This window comes from Aquarana catesbeiana, linkage group LG02 (assembly GCF_042186555.1).
Source record: "Aquarana catesbeiana isolate 2022-GZ linkage group LG02, ASM4218655v1, whole genome shotgun sequence".
Classification (NCBI taxonomy): domain Eukaryota; kingdom Metazoa; phylum Chordata; class Amphibia; order Anura; family Ranidae; genus Aquarana; species Aquarana catesbeiana.
The window spans coordinates 406,117,552-406,139,221 of NC_133325.1; the positions used below are offsets into that span (position 1 = coordinate 406,117,552).

Genomic DNA, 21,670 nt, shown 5'->3' on the forward strand with positions numbered 1-21,670 from the left:
ACAGGTCGTAGAACATCTCCCTGCTGGAGGTAGGCAACCACTGACTGCCCCAATTCCATCTGGAACTTCTGCATCCAGAGAAACTTGTTGAATATCTTGAGAGCCAGGATTTGGTGGACATCAATGTGAGCTTTGGGAATCAAGAAAGTTTCAAGTAGAAACCATGTAACCTTTCACTTTTCAAGACTGGAATAATTGCTCCCTGAGGTATCGGGTGATCAAGTGCCCAAAAAAAGGACAACCTTTTTTTGCAAATTCAAAGAAACATTTGAAAGTATAAAGTATGGAGGGGGAAAGCTGTAAAATTCAATTTTGGAACTTCGAATGATTATGTTGCGGATTCAGTCATCCCCAATAAGTTTGCCCCCACTTGGCAAACTTATGCGAACGGCCTGCAAACGTCCCCCCATCCAAATGAGTAGAGGCGCCCCTTCATTGCAAAGAGGACTAGAGGTCCTGCAAGTCCATGTCTTCTTACAGAACTGGGATTGGGGCACCGGCTTGGAACCCCAGACTTGTGTTTGACGAAAGGAATGCTTTTTGGAAGTGGAAGGCGTGGCAGACTTTTGTACCACAGGCTTCAACTTCTTTTTTATGTGGCAGTGTACTCTTGCCCACTGTTACATTTTTGATGTAATAATCCAGAGCAGGACTGAATAAACACTCCACTTGAAAAAATAAGTGCTCAACCTGTTTGTTACAAGGTAGCTCCACTGACCAACATTTCAGCCATAAAATTTTGCGCATATGTGCCAAGTCTGGTAAAGCGTCCACTGAGAAATCTGGTATTGCTGCAGTTAGAGTCTCTGTCTCTTAACATCTGATGAGCCCAAAACTTGAGGCTTTAGCACACTCCCACAGCTGCAATTGCAAGTTGTAAGGCTGCTCCAACAAGAGCTTAAGAGGCTTTAAATAAAGCTTTCACTCATTTTTTCCTAAGCATCCCTAAATATCGGGACCTAATCCACTGTGTCTGTGAGGGTCTTGCAGAGGTAAAAAACTGCCGAATCCACCACAGGCATACTCCATTTTTAAGTGTGCTCACTTTCCATGGGGTGTTGTTGAGCTAATCGTTTTGGTGGAAAGAACACCTTTATCAGGATGAACCCAGTCTGCCTATAACACATCCTTTAAGTGAGGATGTACAGGAAAAGTTTTAAGTTGGTCCGGACAACTTCTGTGACAAAGCCCACAAAGGCTTTTTGGATCTGGGATAGCACCTAACCCTGGGTCAGGAGTAGATTTCTCTGAAGAGGAATGCTCTCCAACTCCCTCTTCCAGCTTTTAGCAAGGACACCATTGGGTAGCACAGCAGTGACATAACAAAGTCTCACTCCAAATCTCCTGAGATTACCAGTCAAAGGCAGCAGTGACCAAGATTCACAAAGTAGATATACAGCTCTGAGGCTGTAGGTATAGAAATGCTTAGGCACACTCACATACCAAGAAGTGTGCTGCTAGTATTTGAGAGGATAGAAATTTGGCAGAGGAGCTAACCTTCCCTAATCTATTCAAAACCTAAAGTATGGAGTAGCACCTTCAACTGTATTCCATTTGAATGCTGATTCTCTTTTCTTGGTTTCAGGCAGGACACCCATTCCAGCTGCGTTGTGCCCGATCTGGGTGGTCACAGGAGCGAGCTCAGCAGGAGTCTCCCATTTTCCTGCTTTTCCTGGACTGCTGCTGGCAACTTACTCGGCAATTTCCTAGGGCAATGGAATTTAATGAGACATTTTTGTGCATGCTGGCCACCCATGCATACAGTTCAGAGTATGGCACTTTCTTGTGCAACAATGAAAAAGAAAGGTGGGTAATGATTGATAGCTAATCAGTATTTTTTTTTTTTTTTACAGAAAATCTCAGTCGACATAGCACAATTGTGCCTTCAATGTTTATCTACCATATCTGCTTTTCAGTAAAGTTGGGAAACCTCCTCCCAAGGCTTAAATTCAGTAAGGCTCTTTTCCACGTTAATAATAAAAGCATAGCATATGTTATTAAAATCAGTATGTTGTCATACTGCTGCTTTATAAGTCATATCCTTAGTAATCACACTACAACGTTGGGTCTTCTGTAGTAAAATTAGCACCGACTGTAACTGAGCTGTTTGGACACGACAGCAATCAGTCTATTTGTGGCCAACAATGTACTGTGCATCTAAACTCAAATATCTTTCTTTTTTTTTTTAAAGTGTGTTGAAACTCCTATTTTGTTTTTTATTGTTGCCTGCCATAAAATAAATTCAAAATCAAAAAAATGGTGCGCTAATATCACAATTCCAAAGATATGTGCAGTAGAGAATGCTATTCATAAACAGTGCTGTAATTATGTTGTATTCTATTGTGATACCATTGATTATATCACGATAATATAAACAGTGATCTCTCGCATGTGCAATATATAGAAATCAAACCACAAAATATAAAATAATAAAATTGCACTATTATCACAATTCCATAAATATAAATTGTGCAGAAAAAAATACTAACCATGAAAAGTGCTGTAATATATTGTATACTTGTTGTGATACCATTAATTGTGTCATAATCACTGTGTAAATTGCATATTGCTATTAAAAAACTCTACATTTAGAAACATATGTAACAAACCATTAAAAACAAAAGTGCTATATGAACCCTCTGGGTTGAAATAAAGGTATATAAATACTCCAAACAATTGTGCAAAAACGTTCTAATTGGTATTATAGCTGTTAATATACTTAGACCAAATATGAAAGCATGGAGACAATGACTGATGGTTCAACAAGTAACTACTAAGTCCACTGGCTCACAGCTCCCGTAATGAGTCAGAACAGCTGATGCAGCCACCTATTCTTTACTTCATCCTGTTTCTTTGAAGCTCCCAGGACTCAGACATAAATAAAAGCAGAAGAGAAAACAGCAATAGTGTGATACTGCTAAATAAGGGACAGGATCAGCAAACTAAAGCCGATACACTCACATACGCCAGATCAAGATAAGCGTGTATAGCAAACAGTCAAGCTCACTCCTCCTCACAGCCTCTCAGTGTGGCCGTACATTCGTGGCTGGCGTCACTGGCTTCTCCTACCGACGCGTTGCGTCACAGGTCACGTGACTTATTCATGGGAATAAAGCCCTGTGACGAGCGTGAGGATATTTATAGCCACACTTTGTTTGTGGGTTGCCATAGTGACTTCAGGATCATTGTAACATCATGCTGTTTCCCTTGTAATAGATAAAGAGAAGAACAAAAAGAATCAGCAAGATATTCCCATGATTTTCATTTACAATGTTCTACACAAAAAAATTGAGCAGATAATTTTTAAGCACTGGTCACTTTTAAAAGCAGATGCACAACTCAGTAAAATATTACCGGATAAACCGCGGTTTATTCATAGAAGAGCTCCCACACTGAGAGATATGATTGTAAAAAACGTCCCAGACCCTCCAAGAAGAAATCATGATTTTACTTTTTTCCAGGGAAAAGGCTTTTATCCATGCAAAAAATGTTTTGCATTCCGCAATATGAATCAGAAGGGACAAAAGTACAATAAATTCATATCTAATATTACCAAAAAAGAATATGGAATAAAAGATTTTATCTCATGCCGAACAGAAGGGGTAGTATACATGCTGGAATGCTCTTGTTCCCTACAGTACATAGGAAGGACTAAATGTCCCCTATGGAAGAGATTACGTGAACATATACAGAACATTAATCCCGGCATTTTGCCGAGGTTCACAGAAAAAATCCCACGGAGTTAAAATTCTGGGCCATTGAGAAATATAAACCCCACTGGAGGGGTAGTCCCAAAATAAGAGAACTGAGCAAACTGGAATCCAAATGGATATATGAAATCAATTGTTTTGCACCATTAGGATTAAACATTGATTTCAATTTAAACTGCTTCATACCTGATTTTTAAAATTTTTTATAAATAGTTTATTTTGAAATGAAAATATTTTTTCATTTTTATTATTTTTTTGTACCCATTTTTTATTCAGCATGATGGTAAAATGATCCCGCTATGATTCATGCAGTTTTTATGGCATAATTTTATATTTTAGTTAGCTCGCTAAATGCAGGTCACCTGCATTTAGGTTTTACAAATGTATGCTTTTAAAATACAATAAATGTATTTATTTTTGTTGTCAAACAGTTCAGGACATAGAATACATTGTAACAAGAAGTATAACATTCATGCAATTTTATGTATCAATAGTGATTGATATGATGCAGCATTGACAGGTTAAATGAAACAGCATGATGTTACAATGATTCTGAAGTCACTATGGCAACCCACAAACAAAGTGTGGCTATAAATATCCTCACGCTCATCACAGGGCTTTATTCCCATGAATAAGTCATGTGACCTGTGACGCAACGCGTCGGGAGGAGAAGCCAGTGACGTCAGCCACGAGTGTATGGCCACACTGAGAGGCTGTGAGGAGGAGTGAGCCTGACTGTTTGCTATACACACTTATCTTGATCTGGCGTATGTGAGTGTATCGGCTTTAGTTTGCTGATCCTGTCCCTTATTTAGCAGTATTACACTATTGCTGTTTTCTAGTCTGCTTTTATTTATGTCTGAGTCCCGGGAGCTTCAAAGAAACAGGATGAAGTAAAGAATAGGTGGCTGCATCAGCTGTTCTGACTCTTTACGGGAGCTGTGAGCCAGTGGACGTTATTTGTTGAACCATCAGTCATTGTCTCCATGCTTTCATATTTGGTCTCAGTATATTAACAGCTATAATACCGATTAGGACATTTTTGCACAATTGTTTGGAGTATTTATATACCTTTATTTCAACCCAGAGGGTCCATATAGCACTTTTGTTTTTAATGGTTTGTTACATATGTCTCTAAATGTAGAGTTTTTTTAATAGCAATATGCACTTTACACAGTGATTATGACACAATTAATGGTATAACAACAAGTATACAATATATTACAGCACTGTTCATGATTAGCATTTTTTTCTGCACAATTTATATTTATGGAATTGTGATAATAGTGCAATTTTACTATTTTATATTTTGTGGTTTGATTTGTATATATTGCACATGTGAGAGATCACTGTTTATATTATCGTGATATAATCAATGGTATCACAACAGAATACAACATAATTACAGCACTGTTTATGAATAGCATTCTCTACTACACATATCTTTGGAATTGTGATATTAGCGCACCATTTTTTTTATTTTGAATTTATATATTGCACCAGTGAGAGATCACTGTTTTTTTGGTTTGCAGCTTCCATTATATCATTAATTTTTAGCTTTTTCACCACACCAGCGCTTGGGTTTTATTATTACTGCCATAGAATAATCCACCCTTTTTATCTGTCCTGATGACCATTGCCACTGGAACAGAAAGCGATGGGAAATCCAAAGTTTTAAAGTTGTCACTGGAAAAGAAACAGGGGGAACATTTTCCAACAGAGACATCTGCTCTATGAAACTGAGGGGACTTTCCTTAATTTTGGAGGGATTATACACCCACTGACAGGTTGAGTTAATAACATCGATTATCTCATTACAATGGCATCTGAAAGTCGGTGGGATATGGCATGGCAGGGGCCCTAACTCTTCACAATGTTAAATTAAAGTGATTGTAAAGCTTAATTTTTTTAAAAAACAAACTTACAGTTCATTTTGAACAGAGTGGCCCAAATCATCCTCTTCTGGGGTCCTTCAGTGGCGATATCAGCTCCTCCCCGCATCGTATAACCCCCCTAGGAGAAGCGCTCTCCCGGGGGGGGGGGGGTTACCTTGCGGGCACGCTCCTGAGTCCAGCATTTGCATCCATAGACACAGAATGTAGGACTCTGCCCCACCCCCCGGCGCCCACGTCATTGGATTTGATTGACAGCAGTGAGAGCCAATGGCTGTGCTGCTATCAATCTATCCAATCAAGAGCCGAGAACCCCGAACAGAGAGGAAGAGCGCGTCTCCGCCGTGGGAAATACAGGGCTTGAGTGAGTAAAATGGGGGGCTGGGGGGCCGGTCACTGTCAGAAGTTTTTTCACCTTAATGCATAGGATGCATTAAGGTGAAAAAACAAGAGGGTTTACAACCCCTTTAAGTTTTGGTTGTAGATATACTTTAAGTATTCCAGCACTGTGCCTCCATCACAGACCCATATCAGAGGTGTTTTAAGCTTCTGAGACAGTTCAGATCTAACTAGTTGCTCTTCTGAAACTACAGTTTTAGAAACTACCATACTGTGTAGGATGACTTATCAGAAATCTGTCATAGGAAACATTTTGGAGACTGCCATTGCTGATTTCTCCCTCTGAAAATGTTAGTTGGCTTCCTATTGTGGTTCACAGTTGTACCAGGGTCATGACTCAGAATGTATTTATGCCCAACTAAGGAAAGGAGTTTAACGTCTGTCAGGTTTTTATTGTAATCTGTGTCACCACTAGGAAGACTTCACTTTATTTTATTTTATGGTGACCAAACAGAAAGATATCTCTAATGGAGGCACAATCAGCAATAGAAACTGAGAGGTTCTCGCCCTTTCTCAATCTTCTTTATAAAGAAAAAGTTGTATTACTGCATGTGCCTCTGTTGAAGGGATTCTGCTCACTTCATGTCTTGGAGCCCACACATAAGTGATGAAGAATCTCCCCAGTAGTTTTAGAAACAGTATTTTATATATTACAGACATTGATGCAGCACCCACAATTTACGCAGCTCTGTTCATACAGTACTCTACATTCAGATCATTACCTGCCCACAGAGAATTAGCCCTCATTCACATTGTCAAATGATTGGACAGGTCTAATCACATGACAAGTCGCACCCTATTGCCAGCAATTGCACTGTTCAAATCGGAGAGACACCCACTTTGCGGTGCCGCATCGATTTGAAATAGTAGTTCCTGAACTACTTTTGGCGATTTTGGGTGCGACTTGCATAGACATCTGTGCATGAATTCGCAAGGATGTCTTCCAAGTGACACTGACATGCGGCTTTGAAATTTCAAATGAAGTCGCACTATTTTAAAGCCGCAGTCAGTGTGAATGAAGGCTTAAATAATATAAGAAGTGCTGCGCAAATAAAAAAGTCCTTAAATCAACATATGAAAAATGTAGTGACAGGATCAGAAGACAGGGACCACCAGTGACAATATGCACGCTGAGATCAATATCTGGATAGTGACTATTATCCCTCCACCGGGCATGGATGGCCCCTCACCTCAGATATTCAACCTGAAACAGGTCACACCGCTTAGAAACATAGATGGATCAATCTGTATGGTTGGTGATTCCTCCTTCACTTCCCAGCACTCAGTACAGTAACGGATGGTACATATAAAATAAAGGGCAAAACATAGTGCTCTCCGTCGCTAATTTATTGAATAATAAATGGTAAAAAAAGCAAGTAGATAAAACACTCACAGAGACCGGCACTCCGATCCGAGTGCCGGCTGACAGGCTTGTGATCGTGTCTACCGAATGACCGCGGGTGACGTCATGCGCTCCTTCCCCCGTACGCGTTACGTCCTATGGGCGGGACTTCATCGGCGTGGGGCCATCCATGCCCGGTGGAGGGATAATAGTCACTATCCAGATATTGATCTCAGCGTGCATATTGTCACTGGTGGTCCCTGTCTTCTGATCCTGTCACTACATTTTTCATATGTTGATTTAAGGACTTTTTTATTTGCGCAGCACTTCTTATATTATTTATGCTTTTGAGGTATTTTTTGAATTGACCTTAGTGCCTGCTTGCATTTATCTTGTTGTGTCCATATACTAGTCAGCGCTGAATTTATTACTACTTTTTATGAATGAAGGCTTAAGCCTGGTACACACAATGAGATTATTGAACAAATGATCATCCATTTTTTTTTTTTTTTTTTGCATGCTAGTCTCCATATCGAAAATGAAGAGGTTATTAAAGTTACGAAAATACTTGTATGACAGAATAAAAATTCGGAAGTGATGTAATGTGTTGTATTGTATTTTAATAGTATTTTCGGATGAAAACTGTACTGATTAAATGAAAATCATACAGTCTGGTATCTTACGAAAATTTGTTTTGTGCTTATCCCATCGGATAATTTTGCACAACCTATCCTGATCGGTTCTCGGAAGCTGTGTATTAACGATCAAATTATCATACGATCGATTCGAAAGTGGTATTTTTCATACGATTTGCTGATTATGTGTACTAGGCTTTACAATATAAGGTCCCTATCTCACATGCGTACATACACAAACCCTAGGGCTAGGAGCCAATGTACTTATTAGACCACAGAAAAAGAATTTTAGGCCGTCTTTAGAGTGTGGGAGGAAACCAGAGTACTGAAGGAAAGCACAGGGAGAACATACAATAAAAACGAACCCTTTCCCAATCTATCCAGAGTTTCAACATGAAAGCCAATCAACTAGCATTTTAGGAGTTGTGGAGAGGTGACCCCATTTCACTTTCACCTTGGTTCTTGTAAACAGAGGCATGCTGATTGCACACCTGTGGGCTGGGTTCAAAAAACATCACAGGGATAGAGCTCAGGGCTCAGACTCGGAGACAGCTCAGCCCAGTGGACAGGAAGTCTGGTCTAGGAGGTTGGGAGGGTCCCAGTAGGAGACGGCTCCAGGGGAAAGAGACAGGAGGTCTCGGAGTCTAATGGCCCGTACACACGGTCGGATTTTCCGATGGAAAATGTCCGATCGGAGCGTGTTGTCGGAAATTCCGACCGTGTGTGGGCTCCATCGGACATTTTCCATCGGCTTTTCCGACACACAAAGTTGGAGAGCAGGAGATAAAATTTTCCGACAACAAAATCCGTTGTCGGAAATTCCGATCGTGTGTACACAAATCCGACGGACAAAGTGCCACGCATGCTCAGAATAAATAAAGAGATGAAAGCTATTGGCCACTGCCCCGTTTATAGTCCCGACGTACGTGTTTTACGTCACCACGTTCAGAACGATCGGATTTTCCGACAACTTTGTGTGACCGTGTGTATGCAAGACAAGTTTGAGCCAACATCCGTTGGAAAAAATCCATGGATTTTGTTGTCGGAATGTCCGAACAAAGTCCGACCGTGTGTACGCCCTATAAGGCTGCAGGTGGCAGTCTGTGTGTGCACGTCTGTAGAAGGCAGCTGTGGCTTGCAACTGAAAAGCAGGAAGCTGACAGTGGGTAAGGCAGGAGGCAGAAGTGTGTGTTTATACAGTGATGGTGGAATCACCTGAGAGGGAAGATTACTGTTTTTTTTTTAACTTTTTCATTACCTTTAAATAAAAGTGGGCTGCCTTGCCCTTGAAAATGCAGTCTGGACTGACACGTGTTTCTTCAAATTGCATACACCACTTGAGCTGAATCACCCTGATATCTTACAGAGTTCATTAATAGTACCCCCCTAATTTCTCCCATAATAGTTTTACTATTAGCACTCATAAATCATTTCATGAAAGTAGAAACTGACTAATCTAGTTGACTAATCTTTGATTGATGGATGCTCAGAGGTCAACCACTTCACATTCCACTGTGAACCCAATCAAGTTGGGCCTTTTTATTATAGGAATGACCACAATACCATATGATGGTGCTTTTGGATGGGTAGACAAAAACCTGATCAAGCCCACTGTACCAAGGCACTGGGGGTTGTTTTCTAAAGGTAAATCCACTTTGCACTGCAAGTGCACTTGAAAGTGCACTAAGAGTGCATTTGGAAGTGCAGTCGCTGTAGATCTGAGGGGGACACGCAAGGAAAATAAAAAAACAGCATTTTAGCTTGCACATGATTGGATGATAAAATCAGCAGAGCTTCCTCGCATTTCAGATCTTCCCTTCAGATGTACAGTGACTGCACTTCCAAATGCACTTGCAGTGCACTTGTAGTGCAGAGTGGATTTGCCTTTAATAAATAACCCCCATTGTGTTGTACTTACTAGGCATGAACTGAACACCCTCCAGTTTGGTTCGCACTAAAAAACATGCGAACAGACAAAAAAATTTGTGCGAACATGCAAACACTGTTAAAGTCTATGGGACACGAACGTGAAAAATCAAATGTTAATTTTAAAGGCTTATATGCAAGTTATTGCCATAAAAAGGGTTTGGGAACCGGGTCCTGCCCCATGGGACATGTATCAATGCAAAAAAAAAGTTTTGAAAATGGCTGTTTTTCAGGAGCAGTGATTTTAATAATCCTTAAAGTGAAACAATAAAAATAAAATATATTCCTTTAAATATCGTGACTGAGGGCGATGGTGGTCTCCTTAGTCTGCCTGTAAAGTAGCGCATCTTTCCCATGTTTATAACAGTAGCACAGCAAAATGACATTTCTAAAGGAAAAAATGTAATTTAAATTGCTCGCAGTTGTAATATATTGCCGGATCCTGGCAATATACATAAAAAAATCATTGACACAAACAGCCACACCAAAATTTAAAAAAAAATGACACGGGGGTCCCCCCCAAAATCCATACCAGGCCTTTCAGGTCTGGTATGGACTTTAAGGGGAAACCTGCGCCAAAATAAAAAAAAATGTTGTGGGGGTCCCCCCCAAAATCCATTCCAGACTCTTATCTGAGCATGCAACCTGACAGGCCGCAGGAAAAGGGGGGGGCGAGAGAGCACCCCCCTCAACTGTACCAGGCCACATGACCCTCAACATGGGGAGGGTGCTTTGGGGTATAGAGGTAATACTCGAGGCGGGTGCCTGCACAGAGACTGGAGCAGCAGCAGAGACGGCCTGCAACACAGGTTGCACCGGAGCAGCCACAGTGGGATTTTCCAGGTGGGCCACTCGACTCAGGAGTGTTTGTAACACCATGGCAAACTGATCCATGTGGCGATCCTGCTTATCCAATCTGGAAAAAATATTACCAACAAATGGATTGACTGCATCTTCTGAATTCATGGCCTTCGCCTACTGTCAGAAACCATGAATCAGACTGAGACAAAAGCACAGTTAAATCACACTTGTTTAATAATAATAATATAAAGGTAAACAGAGTAAACATAGCCAGAGTACAGGAACCGGAATGGATAGTCAGACAAGCCAAAACATCAGGGAGCCAGAGATGAGCGTAGTAAAATAGCAAGCAGGATCTGGAGCCAGAAGGAATGTCAGCCAAGCAAGTCTTTAACAGGAACACAGGAGAGCTTCTCTAGAGATGTGACCAAGGCGAAGGCAGAGATCATCTGGGCTGGATGGCTTAAGTAGGCAGGACTGACGAGCAGGATATCAACAGGTGAGTTACTGTGGAGAGAAAGGAGCTGCCAATTAGCCGACAGTTGAGCAGCCTGCTTTGAAAAGGAACGGCTGAGCCCAGCCCTGACACATGTCTTGTATAATTAAATGAAATATTTCTAGCACAATAGGGATCCTAATCATGAAACATTTTTTAAGAATCTAGAAGTACCAATATATCTAGGTTGTTTCTGCTGTGCACCCAGCAATCTTCTCACTTGTTATGCAATTTCCTGTGCAGCACAAAAATCACCTAGTTGTACTTTTTTGTTCTTTAGACAGCAAACCACAGAACGGTCTCCTCCCTAACCAGTCTGTGAACTCTTTCGTGGTACAATACTTGATGTCCAAAAAACATTTTTTTTCCTTTCTTCAAACTTGCTGCAGCAGGGGAATACTATGCAACATCCAAAGCTTTGCTTGGTAGCATAATGCTCAAAGGATGACGTGAGGGTGTTTAGTAAAGCAATTGCAGGGACTTTGCTAAATATATGCCCTTTGATTTCCTCAAAGATATGACAAAAGTACAAAGTGCCCATTGTCAGGCATTTTGTAACACATCTCAAGTGATTGTAAGGCCCTAAAATTTTTTAGTTAAAATAACAAACATGTCATACTTACCTGCTCTGTGCAATGGTTTTGCACAGTGCAGCCCCAGTCCTCCTCTTCTGGAGTCCCCCGGCGGTGCTCCTAGCTCTTATACCACCTTCCATCGAGTGCCTCCATAGAAAGCCACTTCCTATGGGGGCACTCATACATGTTCAATCCCAACCCCAGCTCTGTGTGTCCATTGACACACACAGTGCGGCTTGGCCCCGTCCCTTGTTCGCTGCTCACAGGTTTTGGCTGAAAGCAGTGGAAGCCAATGGCTCACCCTGCTGTCAGCCAAGCCCGTGAGAGTGGAGGGGAGGAGAGCTGCTGCAGACATGTACAGTGCTGGACCGAGATCAGGTATTTGGGGGGGGAGGTGAGCTACTATTAAAATGTTTTTTACCTTAATGCAAAGAATGCCTTTTACCTTTACAACCACTTCAACAATAAATGTTTGCAGCTTTTTTGAAGGATGAAGCCCAACTAACGCTTAGTGATATAAGTGCAGCGGCTTAAAACATACCTCTGCCCAGTTCTAAGATAACTACTTGAACACTGCTGGCATTAACTGGTTCACACTGAACGTGCGCATTCCAGTTTTGACAGCCCATTCATTTGCAAGCACTACTTTTGCAAATCCTGCTGCACCAAACCACCGGGTACTGCAGTCCCAAGAGGTTTGATGGCGGCAAACGCAGCATGTGGGGTGCCATTAACAGTTACTGGCACCAACTCACGCCTCACAAGGGCATTGCGTTTAGTGCAGGAAACGCACACAGAATGCACCTTTCCCACACTGCATTCCAGTGTGAACTGGCCCTCAGGGTGCATGAAGGCAGAATGGTCGCAGCTCGGAATTAAGATGAAAATCTTGATATCCACAACTGTTCTACAAACAGTTAAAGCGGTAGTAAATTCCACTTTTTATCTTGTACCTACAGGTAAGCCTATAATAAGGCTTACCTGTAGGTACAGTGAATATCTCCCAAACCTGCACATTTAGGAAATATTCCAATGTGTAGCAGCCAGTGACGTCACTGGCGCATGCGCACTGCGCTCTACATCATCGCAGGCTTGGCCATTCAAACAGCCCAAGTCTGTGAACATGGAAGGAAGACCGGATGAAGATGGAATCCCTGTCATCTGTGACAGGGCGCCGCTGGAGGGATCTGTTTTATAGGCAAGTCTGACAATGTGCTAGTATCAAGGCTTTTTTTCTCAAACAATAGGTGCTGGAACTTAACCACGGCCCCACAAAACCCCTCCCCCTACACACACCCTCCAAATCACATCAAATAGTGGGTGTGTTCAGTCAAATTTCACAAAAACAGTAGGAGGGTCTTAAAGGGGCATTAAATACCAGGATTGCATTACATACAGAATGCAGAGCTGTCACTTGTAAACACAAAAACCAGACTTCTGTGTTTACAAGTGATTGTGGTGAGCAGGCACCAAAGGGTCTGAGCCAGAGGTGGTGGAACTGAGTTCCACCAAGTTCCCTCTGAAAAAAAGCCCTGGCTAGTATGTGGTGCATACTAGCACATTATGGCTTTATGGCTTAAACATACAGGGGGACTTTTTTTTTTTTTACGGTTTACTGCCACTTTAAATGGTTGATGATCTAACAGTTTGCGGTGGCATATTTTACTATCCATATTTATCTGAATATATGATCCCTCAAGAGACAATTAACACTTCTATATTTTGATGTTCCCCTACTATGGGAAGTACTGTTTGAGTCACACTAGTGAACAGTTATTACAAACTTCCAAAGGAACAATTTTGTTACTATGTATCTGTTTGTATTGTTTCATTCACCTGCAGTTTCAAGGGGTGAGCTCCTAGCTGCATATGATGTAACTTAAAGCAACTTGACAAGCAAAAAAGCTTTTTTAAAAAAAATATATTTCTATCTAACCCATTCTTAACATTAGTTAAAGTGATACTAAAGCTTTGGTTATTTTTTTTTTAAATAACAAACATGTCATACTTACCTCCACTGTGCAGCTCGTTTTGCACAGAGTGGCCCCGAACATCCTCTTCCGGGGTCCCACGGCGGCTCTCGTGGCTCCACCCCGCATTAGATTACCCCCTAGGAGAAGCGCTCTCCCGAGGGGGTTACCTTGCGGGCGCGCTCCCGAGTCATTCATTTTCCATAGAAGCTGAATGTATGACTTGGCCCCACCCCCGGGTCATTGGATTTGATTGACAGCAGCAGGAGCCAATGGCTGCACTGCTATCAATCTATCCATTTAAAGCCGGGACTCCATGGAGAGGACGGTGCGTCCCCGCTGAAGAAGATAAAGGGGCTCAGGTAAGTGAAACTGGGGGGCTAGGGGGCCGGTGACTGCCAGGTGTTTTTTCACCTTATTTTTTTTTTTTGTGTCCCAGTAGGAAAAAAATTTACAATACTGAAAAAAGCTTTAATTCACTTATACATATCTTTATAATGATTTCTACTAGAAACATAATTGTGGTGTCATTATAAACTAGAAACATTTTATAAAATGTATACATTTTATCTACAGTAACACAATTTTTAAGTGGTTAAAGTAGAAAATGGCATAGTTGTTTATAGATTGAGAGAAAATATTTTTCTTGCAAGGCAATATTATCAGAATTGTGCCTTATTTGTCCTGAAAAAAAAAATAGGATTTTTGGTTTGCCTGTAAAATCCTTTTCTTGGCGTACATCACAGGACACAGAGCATTTTTAGAATCATTACAATAGGGTATGCTGCCAACTTTAGGTGATTGGACACTGGCAAAAAAAGAAGACAGAAAGTCCCCCCTCGGGCATAACCCCTCCTCATTAGGCAAGGCTTCAGCTTCTGTATCAAGCCATGAACTACAAGAAAGAGGAGAAAGGTCATTGTGTCCCATGATGTACTCCAGGAAAAGGATTTTACAGGTAAAACAGAATCCAATTTTCTTTATCATACATTCTAAAGGCCCGTACACACGATCTGACTTTTTGAGAACAAACATGCAAATTAGCTGTTTTGGAGCAACATCCGACCGTGTGTAAGCTTCATCGGACAAACTTTTTCTGTTTCCATCGGACTTTTGTTGGCTGTGCGAACGCACAAACTTTCCGGCAACAAAAGTCCGATGGAGCAAAGTCCGATCGTGTGTACACAAAAGCATCAGACTTTTGTACAAACTACAGTATGCAGCCGCGAGAATGTTTCCAGCATGAAGCCATCACGCTGGTTCTCAGCGACAGGGTACTGTACATCTCGCGCTGGCTGCAATAGGAAAAATACATTTAGGTCTGGTATGGATTTTAAGGGGAACCCCCTACGCCGAAAAAACGACGTGGGGGCCCTCCAAAATCCATACCAGACCCTTATCCGAGCACGCAGCCCGGCCGGTCAGGAAAAGGGGTGGGAACGAGCGAGCGCCCCCCCCCCCTCCTGAGCCGTACCAGGCCGCATGCCCTCAACATGGGGGGTGGGTGCTTTGGGGGAGGGGGGTGCCCTGCAGCCCCCCCCCACCACAAAGCACCTTGTCCCCATGTTGATGAGGACAAGGGCCTCTTCCCGACAACCTTGGCCGTTGATTGTCGGGGTCTGTGGGTGTGGGGCTTATCGGAATCCGGGCGCCTCCTTTTATAAGGGGGCACCCAGATCCCGGCCCCCACCTTATGTGAATGAGTATGGGGTATACTATATACTATAAGGTATGCAGCCTGGTACGGCTCAGGAGTGTGGGGCGCTCACTCGTCCCCACCATTTTTCCTGACCGGCCAGGCTGCGTGCTCGGATAAGGGTCTGGAATGGATTTGGGGGGGACCCCCACGCTGTTTTTTCGGTGTAGGGGTTCCCCTTAAAATCCATACCAGACCTAAATGTGTGACCTAAAGGCCTGGTATGCCCTTGGAGGGGAACCCATGCCGTTTTTTTATTTAAAATTTGGCGTGGAGTTCCCCCTCAAAATTCATACCAAACACAGTGCCTGGCATTGGCGGGGATCCAAGTCGGATCCCCGCACCAGTGTGAACCCGGCTCGCAAGGTGTCAATCTCGCAGATAAAAGTGGCTTAGATTGTAAGCTCTAAGGAGCAGGGTCCTCTGATTCCTACTGTATTAAAGTGTATTGTATTTTTACAGTCTACCCTCAAGTTGTAAAGCGCTACGTAAACTGTTAGCGCTATATAAATCCTGCATAATAATAATAATAATAATTGACACAATATCAGAGAACAATACAGAAGTTCACCAAAGGGTGGTGGTAAAGAGCTGAAATTTGGTGAAAGTTGGCTGGAAAAGTCCTGCCGTCTGTATGCAATACAAACTTATGGCCAACGTCCTTTGTACAAAAATCCACAGGAAAGTTTGTACAAAGTCCTATCGTGTGTATGGGGCTTTAGAATCATTACGATAGGGATGTCCCAAAGCACTGAACATGAGGGGAGGGCAACACAGCAACTAGCCTACTGGCCCTACACAACTAAACCATAAATAGATTAGAACCTCATGCAACAGCCTGCAAACACACAGATGAAAGGTAGCATCTTCAGCGTTTATTTTTTTACAAACTTTTACAAACTTTTTTTTTACAAACTTTGAACTGCCAAACCCTGATGTCTAACAGCCTAGGAAGCTCCCACATTCCTGGCAAAAGAACCATCACAAACAGAGGAACATACTTTGTAGATTGTAAGCCTGATAAATAAGCCAACAGATGCTACAAGAAAAGGAAGACTTGAAAGCTGTATTGACACTTTCTTGGCCTTGAGTAAGCACAAAAAGGGATATCCAACTAACAAATCGCAGCAGTCAACTTGAAACAGCAGTCAACAGGAAACCCCCAATAGCATGTACCACATCCAGTATGTGAAAAACTGACAGCTGAGGCTGAAACACCACCTTGTCATGGAAAAGTGCCAAGGACATTATTCCCAGAGGAAAGAGCAGCAATGTTCAGAACCCTGCGAGTCAAAAGTAACAGGAATGAGAAATATAACTTTTCAAGTCGCAAGGACTAAAGGAATATCCCGGATGGGTTCAAATGGACAGTTCTGCAATACAAAGGAGTCAAGTTAAGATCCCACAGAGTCAACAGAATCCTGACCAGCCGAACAATACATAGGACACCTTGCACAAGGACATGCACCAACAAATGTGAAGCAATCACTCTTGAATAGGACCACCAAGGCTGAAATCTGACCCTGGAGTGAACTCAAAGCCAAAGAAAACTTCACATTGGAGAAAAACTAAGAAGCAACCCCTGACTAACTAGCAAAGAAAAAACCTCTAGCCCCACACCCAGCTACCAACTTTCCCAGAACCGTTCATGAAATTAAATTGCGGGAGTCTTGACCAATACCACCAGAGCCCTGAGTGCAAAACATTTGTCCTGATGAAGGAAAACTCTAACCTGGAAGTATCCATGATCAGGTCTAATTATTCCAAGCATTGGGACCAAGCCAATTTCTGTGAATTCAGATCCCAACCAAACCTCGTAGAGAGAGTTCTACTTTTGTCTCCAGTAGGGAAGCAGATTGCTCCCTTCAAAGTAGTGCAGGTACCCTATAACAGGAATTACTCCAGGCATGAACCAGCCCCAGAAACGGGGCCACAATGCTGGTTAATGCCCTGAGGGCAGAGGGCAGGTTGAACATCCGGGTCACAAACTGAAGAAGCGAACCTCCCCTGTACCCACAGAACGTACGTGTAAGACATGTTTGAAATCTACCAATGTCAGAAGAATCACTGTTGGCAAGCGGTCACCACAGATTCCATGCAGAACTTCTGCACCCTCACAAAACTTGTTGAGTTTCTAGAGATCGAAGATGAGATGAACATTTGCCCTTTGGATGCAGAACTATCCAGGTACCATTTTCCTGAGCATTGATAAGCCATAGGATATGGCTCCATTAAAAGGTAGTCTCCTAATCCCAGATGGAACGGTTAAGAAGCTAGCTATTTTTGTGCAGAGGTGCGTGACCATCACCTTCAGACACAAGAAAAAAACCGAAGCCTTGCCTAACGGGGTGGGGGTTTTCTGTCTTGTTTTTTGCCTTTGTCCAAGCCCCTAAAGGTTGCAGTATAGCCTATTATGATTTTAAGGATGCTCTGTATCTCATGATACACAACATTATTTCATTTGTGCTAGACTGACTGGATCAGCTGATGGCAATGGGTGGGTGATTGTCTGGGCAAAGGGGAAGAGATCCCTTCCAGAAGGTTGTGTCCAACAGTGAATGTTGGTGGTGGACCCTCTTGGGGGCTTGGGCTGCCTTATGTCTTTTCAGAAAGAAGTCTTGGGTAGGATAGAAGGAGCACCCAGTGTCCAGAAAACGGCAACTTTGATGTATGGTTCATAAGCCGTTTATATAAAGTACGTGTTTATACTTTCAATAAACTTCTCATGAATCCTTCATCAAAGTTGCAGTTTTCTGGATACCGGACACTCCTTCTATCCTACCCCTTAGATATCACAAAGTAGTATCTATTACTTTATGTTATGTAATGAAGTTATCGTCCAATAAACAAACCCTTAACAGAAATACAAAAGTTGCACAGGTATATAGGGTTTATACAGGTGTTAAGCCTCGTACACACAATTGGATTTTCCGCAGACAAAACCTCAGACTTTTGTCCGAAGGGCGTTGGCCAGGAACTTGTCTTGCATACAAACAGCAAGGAATTGTCGGCCAACAAACACGAACGTAGTGACGTACTATGTGGTTTTTCAGCTCTTGAACGACATCCTTTGGGCTCCTTCTGCTAATTTCGTGTTAGTAGAAGTTTGGCGAGTATTGATTTGCGCTTTTCAGTTAGTTTCTGAATGGCCATTCGTCAACCAGCCATGTTCCAGAATCGGAGGAGATAACGTGTTATTTATTATTGGCCTTGGAGTTATTGCTTTGACCCAAGTCCAGTCCAGGAACAGGAGGAGGAGGATTTCTTGGACCAAAAATTGGTTGCTTTATTAATCGTGACCAATTATGTCATATGGCTTTGCTGCAGGAGCTCCAGGAGAATAATCCAGATGATTTTCGGAATTATCTAAGGATGACGGACCCTTGCTTTCACCAACTCTTGCCATTGTTGACCCCTATATTAGGAAGCAGGACACATACATGAGGCTTTTATTTTTTGGTTGAATAATGATTCAATTTGGTATATTTTCTATATTTTTGGATGCATAGAATGCGCTTTTTGGTTAAGTTCTGTTGGCAGATAGCATGTCTAATTTTATTTCTTTTCTTTTTTTAATGCATATGCCAATACTTGGCTATGTGTTTTACTTCAAATGACAGTTTGGGAGTAGGCAGTTACATTTAAAAAAATACAATGCAAAATTAACAAGGGACACCAACATAGTTGTATCTTTGATCTTAAAAACTACGGGATAATGGTGCTGTGGTAACTTGCACCAAAAAAAAATAACAAGCATAATAATATTATTTTTGATATCATTAGAAAATAAAAGCCTTTGAAAATTTGTTTGCCATAACTCCATCAATATCACCAGCAAAGCAGCTTCATTATTATCCCATTAAATAAAGAAGACAAGAATGTGCGTTGCATTTCGAGATTTCATAATTTGCCACATCACAAATGTTAATTTTCCATTACGAACGCTAGTTTACAAGACCGACCGCTTCTGGCTCGTCCTTGCTTCCGAGCATGCGTGTTTGTACTTTGGACTTTTGTCTGACGGACTTGTGTACACACGCTCGGAAAATCCGGCAACAGACATTTGTCTGCGGAAAATTTTAAAGCTTGCCATCCAACATTTGTCCGCGGAAAATCCGACAACAATTGTCCGATGGAGCGTACAAACGGTCGGATTTTCCGCCAACAGCCTGTGATCACACAATTCCCATCGGAAAATCCGATCGTGTATATGAGGCTTTAAAACCAAAAGTATAACTGAAGGCAAAACTATTTTTTTTGTGCTATATAGAGTCGAGAGATATTAAACACCCGTCAGATTTGTATTGCTGTTTGTGTCCCCATTGGGGAGATTCACCCTCTCTATTTGTCCTGGTGACCCATATCACCACAGGTGAAAGAAAAAAAAATACATTGAATGGTCACCAGAACAGGAATATAAGTGAATTCATCCAGTGGGGACATTAGTGACTACCAGGGATTTCTTCTCACTTCCTGGCTATGGCACAGGAAGTGAAGGAAAATCTTTCCAATGGGACACGGATGTCCAAAATGGGGGCTATAACCCTCTCTTATGCTATCCAAAGTGAAAAAACAAAGTCTTTTCTGGTTAATAAATACTGAGCTGCAATAATGTGTATTTTACGTCTGTCTGGTGTTCAACTTTAAGTATCTATATAATCATTTTTAAAGCAACGTGAAAAAACGCCTACACTGAACTGGCCAAACTGCAGTCTGGAGCCTGGTGGAAAACCTACGGGGGTTAAGCACCTTAAGCAAATATTTCAAATCGGGGTGCTCCGGACCTTCACAGCTCTACAGACGGAATATCTGCCGTCTTCAATGCACTTTTACTATATACAACTCCTGCAGAGTAGGTCTTCGGAGTGGCATCTATCCCCGACCCCAGTATTTAGTCTTCTTAGGGATGCTGACTCATCTAAGGGTTTTATTTCACAATGCTATGCCATACTATTGCAATCCTATTTGAGGCAGCAACCACTAAATGTACGGGAAAAATGGGAGAGAGATGTGGGCCAGATGGATGGGGAGCAATGGGAGGAGGTATTTAAGGTGGTGGGCATTTGTTCACTGAACGTATCACAAAGACTTACTAAGTTGTATATAATAGTGCGGGTATACTACACACCGCATAGACTCCAGTTGATGAAATTACAAGCTGAGTTCACATGCACACTTTGTAAACGTGATCATAGTGACCTTATTCATTTCTTGTGGTGGTGCACCAAATTGAACACTTATTGGGCTGGAGTGGTGAACACTGTTACTTCAATATTTAAAGCTTCGCTACCTTTAGACTTGAGAACATGTCTACTGGGTGTACTGGAAGAACATGATTGAGAACCACATACTAGAGAGGCTATTCATAGAGTTCTTTTCCAGGCCAGGAAACGGATTATGATTAATTGGAGATCGGAGAATCCTCCAACGACTAAGGAATGGATCCATAATATTGGGGAGGTATTACGAATGGAGAAACTTATCTATCAACATAGGAGAAGTACACTTAAATATTAGAGGATATGGGCACCGTGGTTGACTGTCCCGGGGCTTGCCCCGCTGGATCTAATCATGGATAGATTTCTGGGACTTAATGCTGTTTGAGAGAGATTTTAAGGGATATTGTTGGGAAAACAGATGCTGTCTGGTATTTCTTACTGCTGTATACTTGTGCTATATGGATGCAATGCAAGTTATTGTAAAGATGAACCTGGCTGTATATCAATCTTACATAATAAAAACTTTTTGTTGGATTAAAAAGAAAAAAAGCAACGTGAACAGATGGTTGTGTCACAATATCAGAAATGACTTAGGTGAGGAAATAATTTGCAATCTGGATACATCTATTTTTTTATGAAGCACAAAAATATCTAGATACTAATTTGACCAATCTTTGAAGCACTGTATGATTAGGAAGCCTAAACTTTTATGCTACACAAACCAGAAAACGCGCATTCACCTGCTTGAAAAAACTGAAACTTTGTGATACAGCAAAAAGGAGAGATCTGTCCATCTTTAACTACAAACATTATTTTCAACAGGTGTCTCTGTAAAGTTCGAGAACAAACTCATTCTCTTTGGGGATATCTCAACAACTTTGCAGTGAGGCAAAACCTTTTGAATCCAGTCTACGAAGAAAATCCACTGGTCATCTGGCCATCAGTCGCACCACAAAGCTTACAGCTGTGGGAAGGTGAGAAGCAAAGCAAAACGGCAACTATTTTATGA

At 41.8% G+C, this 21,670-nt stretch overlaps 1 protein-coding gene across 2 annotated transcripts in view; it reads left to right on the forward strand.

The window, feature by feature from the left end:
* Positions 1 to 21,670, forward strand: part of LOC141128217 (myotubularin-related protein 9-like) — a 49,895-nt gene that overhangs the window by 24,307 nt on the left and 3,918 nt on the right. For both annotated transcript variants that reach the window (XM_073615371.1, XM_073615372.1), the window contains 2 exons: positions 1,586 to 1,806; positions 21,484 to 21,635. In XM_073615371.1, coding sequence (XP_073471472.1) covers positions 1,586 to 1,806; positions 21,484 to 21,635 — 373 coding nt within the window. The remainder of the gene's footprint in view (positions 1 to 1,585; positions 1,807 to 21,483; positions 21,636 to 21,670) is intronic.